Source organism: Helicoverpa zea, chromosome 5 (genome assembly GCF_022581195.2).
Source record: "Helicoverpa zea isolate HzStark_Cry1AcR chromosome 5, ilHelZeax1.1, whole genome shotgun sequence".
NCBI lineage: Eukaryota > Metazoa > Arthropoda > Insecta > Lepidoptera > Noctuidae > Helicoverpa > Helicoverpa zea.
Window position 1 is genome coordinate 6234824 of NC_061456.1, and position 10177 is coordinate 6245000.

Genomic DNA, 10177 nt, shown 5'->3' on the forward strand with positions numbered 1-10177 from the left:
AGCAGGGAATTTCGCTATTGTTTCGCCGCCCAACAACTCACAGCGAAACTATGGCGGTTTCGCCCTTTGGGTTTCGCAGCGGAGGTGTGCTACAGGCATTAATGATTTGTTTAGCAACAATTGTTTACCATGAATACGGGGCTTGCTTAACATTCAAGAAAAAAGAAGCAACTGTTTTTATTACCTTTTATTTTAGCAAATATATTAGTTTTATTTTAATACTACTACTTAATAGTAATACACAGTGGAACCTAATCATCATATTCCTCCCACTTTTTCGTTTCCTTTGGACTTTCAGAATCTTCGTCGTCAACAATCACTCTATTGGCTACTGTCATTCTGAAAAGAAAAGTGTCTACAGGGGCCCGATTCTCCTAATTTTACTTAAGCGACATACGATTCACGTTCGACTCGATTCGACTGAGATCCAATCCCGACTCGATTACGATTGAAGCGTATGTGGCATTCCGCTATTTTTTCTTTGAAATAAACGTTTTTATCCTTTTCTGTCATTCAATAATGAATAATTTTGTCTGCAAATGATTTACAATTGCAAAATGATTGTACAGCAAACTACTGTATAGACCAAAATCACCAAAATAGCAGACCAATCGCACACCAATCAAATGTCAATCGAATACGATTGGTGTTTTATTAGTAGCAGAATGCCCGATATGGTTAAAACTGCTATTGCGATCATATTGCTATTCGATTTTGACATTATTAACTTAGAAGAATCGGGCCCCAGTTCATTTTCAAAAAATAAATTGAATTAATGCGACTACTAAGTACCTACATATATACTTCCAGTGTTTATATTCAACATTTATAACGAGTGTTGTACCTAATCACATTAAATCCTATCACATATACTTTATGATATTATATGGCGAATGTTTCGTTTTCATAATTACAACATCATGAGAGATAAAGTTAGGAGTCAATTTCCAAGGGAGAATTTCCTTACTACAAATACTAACTCAGTTTTCAACGTGTTAAGAATTTGCTCAGGGGCCCGATTCTCTTAATTTTACTTAAGCAACATACGATTCACGTTCGACTGCGATCCAATCCCGACTCGATTACGATTGAAACGTATGTAGCATTCCGCTATTTTTTCTTTGAAATAAACGTTTTTATCCCTTTCTGTCATTCAATAATGAATAATTTTGTCTGCAAATTATTAACTATTGCAATATGATTGTAGAGCAAACTACCGTATAGACCAAAATCACCAAAATAGCAGACCAATCGCAATCGAATGTCGTTGGATTACGATTGGTCTTATATTAGCAGCAGAATGCCCGATATGGTTAAAACTGCTATTGCGATCATACTGCGATTCGATTTTGACATTATTAACTTAGGAGAATCGGGCCCCTGCTCTCCGAGCCGGTCTATGTGAACGGACCCTTACACACATGGTGTTCTAATTCGCGCACATTTTTATTCTATTTACTTTGTTAGAAAAAATATTTTTTATTATTTTTGCGTATTTAATTTTTTTCTTTTTGCTAATCAACATAATTTATTAACCAGTATATTAACGTATTTAATTTAATGTGATTAGGTACAATACACTTTGTATAATCAAAGAGCACAAGTTGGTTTTACTGAAAATATTTCCATCATTACCTCGAAGTGTCCATTCGCACATCCCCAAGATGCACTTCATTTTCATAGTCAGTATCATCGGGGTTTATCTGTAGGGAATTGCTGGACGCAAAATTGTCGTTCACGGACATGATATGTCTCACATTCATATTCATACCTTTTTTATCCTTGCTCTTTGGAGCCGCCTTTAGGATGAACTTAAGAATCAAAATCTGTTGGGAAAATTATAAGCAACATTAGGACTTCAACTGAAGGCAGGTAGACTTAGACTAGAGGTTAGGTAGACTTGAAAGGTTAGTCTTCAGTTCTTCACAATGCTCGTTCACTGACTTAATAATTACCATAGAAATACCCAAAATTTCATGAATATTTTCATTGGTGACATGAAGAAAAAAAATGTAGGAGATACATGTTTATTATTGTAAACTTACCTCAACTAGAATAACAGATACGAACATTATGCAGTGCGCTATCATAGATGCTAATATGATGCGATACATCAAATTCCCACAGCCTGTTGTATAAATGGAGTGAGTTCCCAACTCCAATAGGTAATTAGATATGCATGAACCACTTTTACAGCAACTATGATGAAAAATAACAGTTATTTTTAGAAGTGTCTACTACAGTAACATTAAGAGAAATGAATTACCTACTTGTTAGTAGGTAGGCATTGTTGTGATTTGTAAATATCTAAGATAAAAGTGTATTTTAGAATAAGAAATATAATTACAAAGTCATTTTATTTTACTAATTTATTATACTGGCAACCCACAATCATTATTGTATTTTATTTTTACCGGAAGTTGTGGTTGTGATTTGTAAATTTTTAACAAATAAAATATTATTTAGAATAAGACATATATTTTATATAATTATAATCGCATATTAATTTTTAAATGATGTTCACATTAATTGTTGTATTTAATCTTCACCGGAAGTTGAAATGCATTTAAAATGTCAATTTATACAGGAAGTGTGTCTTCTTTATATTGGCGGGAAAGGTATTACAATATTTTCAACCAGAATAGTCTTTTAAATTAAATTGTACATAAGTGGAAAGGGTTGAAAATATTTATACTTTAATAGTTTGTATGTTGTTATGTATTTCGAATATTTTTAAGGAAGTTGTGTAAAAATAAAACAATAAGTGTATTGATTACTGCTGCTTTCTTGTTCAGTAGATTGTAAGTTCAGGTAGTTGAGATTGTGAATTCGAAGCGTCGACATCAAGAAGTAATAATCTTGTAGTCTTATTTCGATTGTAGAAGAAAAGTAATAAAAGTATTTATTTTCAACTCTGATTTTATTTCAGCATGTTGTTCGTTTGCACTGAGTAGGCTACTGAACCTAAAAACTTTTCACTGTTAGCCATGGGAAGATCGGTGCCAGTCCCACACATATGAAACAGTATTTAAGAAAGAGTAAGGTAAGTGGGTAATCGAACCTTAACGGGACGCTATCTGTAACCGAATCCAGGTCCCTTCTCCTGTACCCACTCCGTCTGTTAATCGTAGGGTCCCACTCGTAATCACGTATTTTATCATACCAGTCTTGATCAAACCAGTCTTTATACGAATTAAGCTGAAAATGGAGTCAATTTTATATTTATTATTTAAATAGCAGCTAGCACTAGTCTTGTGGGCCCGATTAGGTATTAGGTACCTACCCGATAACACAGAATAAGAAAAAAAAAAGTTAACGCACCCCGCAACACTTTAGTGACCACTGCAGATTGTCTACAAAATGTTTGTATTTTGGTACATTCCGATAATACTTAATAGTCTTGTTCATTTTTTCATCGCATGCACGTTTGCCACTACAAATCTTTTGGACACAGCATGCTGCCCCTAAAGCATTTATTAGAATAATCCACAGGATGCATAGCCATAATGGACAGCAAACTACTTTAGATTTGTGACTGTAAATAAAACAAATTAGTAAGTACCTACTTAGTAAATGTAAGGCATTATTAACAATCTAGAGCGCTTTTGCGGCAGCAGCGTAGGTTAGTAGTAAGTAGGTACCTAATCCGCGCGTGAAGACAGAGCACAAAACCATAAGGCTTTGTGTTACCTTTTTAACGCATGGGTAATTTTCTATTACCTACCCCTTGAATATAATGGATGCAACCTACTTAACACTGTCACTCGACTCTGGGCTGCTAAGTACGGGAATCAAGTGCGTTCTTCCCATTTACAGGACCAACGATTAAAACCTAAGTTACATAGGACCAAATGAAAAATCCATCGTGTTCCTTCGTAGGCCTTTCATGAACCAGGGCCGCGGTAACTCTTTCGAACAATCCCGCAGCCCCGGCGGGCCTTGGCCCTGCTGGGCCCCGCTGACGAACCAAATAACCTGCAGTCGAATAAAGAAATAGATTCGAGGTAAACTTACTCAATTCTCTTGCCATTAGCTATTGAACATAATATGTGCACGTTTGTTGGCAGCATTATAATACCAGAAAGCAAAACTATGGCGTTTATTATATCCGTCCCCGTCAACATCAAAATATCACCGACACCTGGAAATAGGTCACGCGTAGGCATGTCAGACCATAAGATGTAAGATCTCAGGTAGAAAGGCAACTAATAAAGAAGCCGTCTTCCTGTCCCTCGTCTTCGTTCAGAATACCTATATAAGGTACTAACACTAGGGACCCGTTGCTAGGGCCCGGCCCTAATAAGATTAAGATAGTTCTGATATATAGTAGGTAGGTATAGATAGTTCAACTCAGATTTGCGCGCGGCCCTATGTGTGCGTCGGCTTGTAAATATACAACTTTCATTCGTGTGACAGTGACGTCGTCCGAGCATGACGTGTTCTTATCGCTTTTTGTTATGGGTACAGTCGTTTACGAAAATGTCTAGTTCTTCACGGAGAAAATGTTTAAGGAGTCAGGTAGCGTTTCAAAAAATGAAACAACATTCAAAGCTTTTTATTATTACATTTTACAGTTTTTCATTATTTTCTCATAAGTTTTTTCAAATTGACGTTGACAGTATCTAAGAAATAAATGAGGTGAAATATCTAAGATGAATTAAATACTCCTTACATATTTTCTAGATCTCGGGGTACGCGGACAATAAATAAAAGTGTGGACTAAGAATGTAAAAAGACGTATAATCTAGTATAATAATGTAAACAAAATGTGTGGGGAATTTTAAAAAATAATATTGCTTCGCATAATGTCGACCAAAATAAGACGGAAATAATGAAACTCATAAATGAACGTTTAAGTCATATTGATGAAGGGATGTTGGGTAATACTTGTCGACATGTACAAAAGAAAAAAGAAAAATACTATAGACATTTTGACATGGAGTCAAAATTTATAATTTACCTCGGTGAGAGTAGCGAATCCGAAAATTCATCATTTGATTTTTCAAGTAGCGATTCAGAATCATTATAAATAAATAAACATTAAATTACGTAGTAACTGTTTTTCTTTAAACAGCCGTAACCCCTAAATAACTGTATTTGTACCCGACTGTACCTCTTGTCACGCACACAAAGTCACTGTGTATGTACAAGGGTTACCCACACATAAGGCCGCGCGCAAGACTGAGTTGGACTTACTATACCTAACTTCTTTCTGATAAGAGATAATATAATACTGATTTACAAAATTGTACCCTATCGCTTTTGGGTTTTAATATAAATACCTATAGAAAAATATGATAACGCTGTGTAGTGTAGGTATGTACCTATTGATAAAGATTACTCTTCAAAAGGTTTGCATGGCAAGTTTTATTTGTCATCAATATACATTCTTATGTAGGCACATCAATCCAGTCAACTTATCTCACTTATGTAAACCATTGGGCCTGATTCATCGACAGGGTGATGTAATAAGTAACCTACCTTATCCTGTATCTGGAACTAAATCCAGGACGTCACTGGTTCTTAGTTATGGCAAAAAAATCTGTTTCATCTAAGTAATTGTAGTTATCTGCGTTTCCACAAAGATACACCAACGTGTCCCCCTGATATGTAATGATACTTACAGAAGAATAAAAGCAGCGACCATATTATTGCAAACATGGATGCCAGCCAAAGGAAACACGATCCCCACACAACGAAAGGGTGATTAGGGCCCATCGGCGTCGCATGTGCACCCATCGTTATTTTCGCTTCAGAAAATCTAATTACCTATGCAAACCAAGTAAACCTATACTAAACGACTATTTTGTAAATATTCTATCGTAAAGAAACGTCTATTAAAACTTGACAATTGTCATAAACATTTTTAGTATCGTTATGCATAAGGTTGAGGTAAGAAGTTTGTTTGGTACTTTAGGCTGCCTGTACGCACGGATGGCAATAGTGTACGAAAGAGTCGGTACAAAAATCTTAGTAAGTACGTCCTACAGAAAATCGGCCCGATTATCGCGTAGGCTAGCGGCCTTAATGCCCGGCGCACAAACAATGTTAAAACCACAGGCAACTACCGAGGGCACATTTAACATAGGCTATATTTTATACGCGTACGGGCAGTAGGCCCCACGTAACGCGTGTAAAACCGCGGAAAAATAGCAAGTTATAAAATAAAACAATTCAATTAACGTCATTACATTAGCATAAAATACATAAGTATATTTAATAACGTTAACTTCATAATCATAACAAACAAAATATCGTAAATAACATTATTTTAAATTAGCTGATATAAATTGCATCAGTTCAATAATCATAACAATAAAAGTAGCTCAAAGCTTTTAGTAAACAGGACATAATTTGAGACTAGAGCATTTAACAATAGATTACATTAAAAAATATATATATAAAGAAATAAAAATTGAATTGATTCAAAAATAGACTCGGTCTAAAATTAAAGCAAAATTTAACTGCTGTGAAAATTTTGGTATTCATAAACATTTACTTATAACAATGCAAAATAAATATTTATTAATACACTATGGCTCCTGGCTCTCCCTTAAAAAATATTTATTGTAAGTGTAATACAAAAATATATGTATATTTTAATGATTATATCATTGTGCATTCTTATCTTAGTTTATATATAATGTTGGGTCTTATATGATAATAACTTTAAAGATAATTTGAGAATGCAGCTACATTGGCAAGTTTCCTTAATAATAGGTAAGTACAGTTTAAGACACTCAAATTTCAATTAAGTATGTAATGATACATACTAAGTTAATCAGAATCTGGTTTAGTTACATCACCCATTTTCTTAACTTTTTCAGCAACATTAATCTCGCAGCCTGTACTTACTAAAATGTCTTCTACAGTTACTCCATCAGCCAGCTCAGTTAATGTTAAACCTTTTTCTTTGTCGACTTCAAATACACACTGAAAAAAGACATTATCATAGTGTTAGTCAATTAAATAGATCATTATTAAATCAAATAGGAGTAGGTATTTATATTGTTCCTTACCTTTTCTGTAATAATCATGTCAACACAATTTTTCCCAGTCAATGGCAGTGTGCACTCTGGCAGAATTTTATGGGATCCATTTTTTGCAGTATGCTCCATGGTTACCACAACCTTGGTTCTTGGAGCAGATACTAAATCCATAGCACCACCCATGCCTTTAACCATTTTACCCTGGAATTGAAAAATAAGATAATGATGTAATTTCAAGTTTTGATAAATCTATCAAGCTGTGGAATTAGGTTTTGAACTTACAGGAATCATCCAGTTGGCTAAATCACCATATCTGGAAACTTGCATTGCACCTAGAATGGTCAAGTCGATGTGACCACCACGAATCATAGCGAAACTGTCATCTGACGAAAAGTATGATGATCCTAGAAAAATAACAAACACTTTAAGTAGTGTCAAAGAATTAAATGATAATTCATACTAAGTGAAAAGGGGTTTAGTTTAACCTACCAGGTAGAACTGTAACAGTTTCTTTGCCTGCATTAATCAAGTCAGCATCCACTTCTGCTTCTGTAGGGAATGGCCCAAGGCCAAGAACCCCATTTTCGGATTGCAGAAGAACCTTAATATTTTTCGGAATGTAATTACTTGCTAACATGGGCATACCTGTAATTATAAAGTAATTCAGATTAGGAGCACCCTAATTTATAGTTTATCAATTTCCTCTTTAGGAATCTAGACCTTACCAATGCCAAGATTTGCATGCATGCCATCCTTAAATTCCAAAGCAGCTCTTCTTATGATCCTCTCCCTCGTGGAATCTGATTTCTTTCCCTCTTCCACAGGCTTCCTAATTGTCCTTCTTTCAATTCGCTTCTCAAACTTTTCACCTTTGACAATTCTGTGTACAAATATTGATGGCATATGAACAAAGTCAGGATCTATTTCATCCACAATTTCTTCTACCTCAGCTATGGTAATCTTAGCAGCTTTGCACATTGCCGGATTGAAGTTCCTGGCAGTTTTTCTGAATATTAAATTGCCATGTCTATCAGCCTTCCATGCTTTGACCAATGCATAATCGCCAGTAATTGCTTCTTCCATTATGTAATCTTTTCCATTGAAGCTTTGCACTTGTCTAGCCGCACTTGGGATTGCAATCTAAAAATATAAAACTACAGTCAATAATGTTGGTGTCCTAAAGTTACATTGGGGTGTTCTAATTAGTTTTTTATTAGGTTGTTTATTTGACTTTTTACACAACATTTATACCTTGCCATCTTTAGTATATTTAATTGGTGAGCCACCTTCATGTATGAGAGTGCCGTAACCAGTAGGTGTGAAGAATGCTGGAATTCCTGCACCACCAGCACGGATCCGTTCTGCTAACGTGCCTTGTGGTGTGAGTTCAACCTGCAAACAACAGTAATTACAAAATTAATGACTGAATCATAATTTTTATATCAATTGTTTAAAGGTTTACACTAACCTCCAGTTCTCCAGTCAGAAATTGTCTTTCAAATTCTGCATTTTCCCCAACATAAGATGAAATCATCCTTTTCACTTGTTTACTTTTGAGTAAAATCCCAAGACCAAAGTCTTCAACACCTAGAAATTTTAAGATGCCACAACTTAGTAGCTACATAAGCAATAACATGGTCTATCAATTTTTATTGAGATAGGTTTTTAAGATAACAAACCATTTTGGTAAACATTATATTATACCTAAGTAGTTGAAGTAGGTACTGCAATAATAATAAAGCTAAAGTGGTTCGCCGGTAATGTTATGCCAATCGGGTTTAATTAAATTATTTAAATTAATTCTACCTGCGTTGTTGGAGACCACAGTGAGCCCAGAAACTCGTTTGTTGTTTACAGCTACAATTAGATTTTCTGGTATTCCACACAATCCAAAACCACCAACCAAGAGTTTGGAACCATCCTGGATGTCGCTAACGGCTTCTTTAGCGCTATCATAAATTTTATTTGTGCGAATTACTGTGCTATAGTTAGCACATGACAAGATCTGGAAAGTAATTAAAGAGGTGTTAAATAATGACAAAATAAATAATTTCACAAAACACTGTACTCGTAAAACATTTGAATAGAAAAAGAAAATCAAAACATTACCTTTGAGATATGATAAACATTTTTATTTGAAAATGCATTCGATTTGATAACGAAAAACCTCCCAAACAGTGTCGCCGCCATGGTATTAGCACTAAAATAATATTACACTTGATAAAATTACGTTATCAACCACACATAGAATTTAATTATCGCAGTTAAAAATCTAATTAAAAAACAGCGCTGTCACTTTCGTTAACAAAAACAAAATATTGTTGTTCACTTCTCCTCAAAAGTAATCGGTCTTAGTTCCATAGATAATATTAAATTCCCTATTCACTTCATTCGTCAGCACGTCAGGTAAGTAATTAATTATAAAATATTTCATAAAGTGGATAATAAGTGATTATTGCCAAATATTTAAATTTATTTTTGTATTGTGTAAGCGATGAGTTACCAACCACGATAACGGAGATAAAGAGACTGACTGAGATATTATTTTATTTTAGCAGTTGTTTGTCTCGCTATCTCGAGGTCAACAAGGGGCTCGTAAGCTGTTTATATGTATGTACCTAACATTAAATAACTTTATGTATAACAAATTAATAATCTGACTCGTTCTTTAGTCTTGATATTCTTGTTTAGCGACCAAAACGGAGCTGGTAAGGTGGTAGGGGGGGTCAGATAAAACACGGCGTACTTAGGTGCTTACCTTTATTATACTTACCTTAAATATATCTTTGGTAGGTAGGTACATACTGAAACTCCTTTTGATGATTTTTTATTTCAAAACTCAGTTTAAAAATATAATGCGGCTAAAGTCAATGTAAATACAATAATAACAGATACCTACTTAATCATTAGATATTTAAGCTGTATTTTTTTTTTACACAAATGAATCTGCTTTTGTAAAGTGCTTACCTACTGAAATTGAGTTTTTTTTTTTTATATAGGTACCTACCTAGATAATACCTACCTACCATATATATCTTATAATGCAAAATGTAACCGAATTCAAATGTTTCTCTAAAAAAAAATTAACAACATTTAACTTACGTGGGCGCTAGACGCAGGCCTCTTGCAGGTCTTCTCGGAGCACAATGAGGGAATGTTATGTTTGGCAGTGACTGATATGCTGAAGA

The 10177-nt window shown here is 34.5% G+C and overlaps 2 protein-coding genes across 3 annotated transcripts; both read right to left on the bottom strand.

Annotated features, from left to right (window-relative positions):
* Positions 1–172: 172 nt before the first annotated feature.
* On the bottom strand, positions 173–5739 carry LOC124630653 (peripherin-2-like). Its single transcript, XM_047164617.1, has 7 exons — positions 5625–5739; positions 4015–4141; positions 3322–3535; positions 3062–3198; positions 2046–2199; positions 1636–1826; positions 173–339 (listed from the first exon to the last, which is right to left on the bottom strand). Exons 1-7 carry the CDS (start codon positions 5737–5739, stop codon positions 252–254), a joined length of 1026 nt encoding a protein of 341 aa, XP_047020573.1. The 3' UTR covers positions 173–251.
* A 439-nt stretch (positions 5740–6178) lies between these two features.
* On the bottom strand, positions 6179–9767 carry LOC124630569 (succinyl-CoA:3-ketoacid coenzyme A transferase 1, mitochondrial). 2 transcript variants are annotated; one of them, XM_047164527.1, is made up of 10 exons: positions 9748–9767; positions 9099–9189; positions 8796–8994; positions 8458–8576; positions 8241–8381; positions 7715–8129; positions 7479–7634; positions 7272–7393; positions 7020–7190; positions 6179–6933 (listed from the first exon to the last, which is right to left on the bottom strand). In XM_047164527.1, the coding sequence occupies exons 2-10, from the start codon at positions 9177–9179 to the stop codon at positions 6778–6780; spliced, it is 1560 nt and encodes a 519-aa protein (XP_047020483.1). In that variant the 5' UTR covers positions 9180–9189; positions 9748–9767; the 3' UTR covers positions 6179–6777. The 2 variants fall into 2 exon arrangements, with proteins under 2 accessions (XP_047020483.1, XP_047020482.1); XM_047164526.1 differs by lacking the exon at positions 9748–9767 and adding an exon at positions 9497–9515.
* Between the last annotated feature and the right edge of the window lie 410 nt (positions 9768–10177).

What these genes read in the sequence shown, in the direction of transcription:
- LOC124630653 (XM_047164617.1), bottom strand. Translation starts at nt 5,739, where the DNA reads ATGGGTGCACATGCGACGCCGATGGGCCCTAATCACCCTTTCGTTGTG. An exon ending in ACAGATAGCGTCCCGTTAAG is followed by an intron (nt 2,200 to 3,061) that starts GTTCGATTACCC and finishes TTTTCATCATAG; the next exon opens with TTGCTGTAAAAGTGGTTCAT. An exon ending in TATCTGTTATTCTAGTTGAG is followed by an intron (nt 1,827 to 2,045) that starts GTAAGTTTACAA and finishes TTTTCCCAACAG; the next exon opens with ATTTTGATTCTTAAGTTCAT.
- LOC124630569 (XM_047164527.1), bottom strand. Translation starts at nt 9,179, where the DNA reads ATGGCGGCGACACTGTTTGGGAGGTTTTTCGTTATCAAATCGAATGCA. An exon ending in AATATACTAAAGATGGCAAG is followed by an intron (nt 8,130 to 8,240) that starts GTATAAATGTTG and finishes TTATATTTTTAG; the next exon opens with ATTGCAATCCCAAGTGCGGC. An exon ending in AACTGTTACAGTTCTACCTG is followed by an intron (nt 7,394 to 7,478) that starts GTAGGTTAAACT and finishes TTATTTTTCTAG; the next exon opens with GATCATCATACTTTTCGTCA.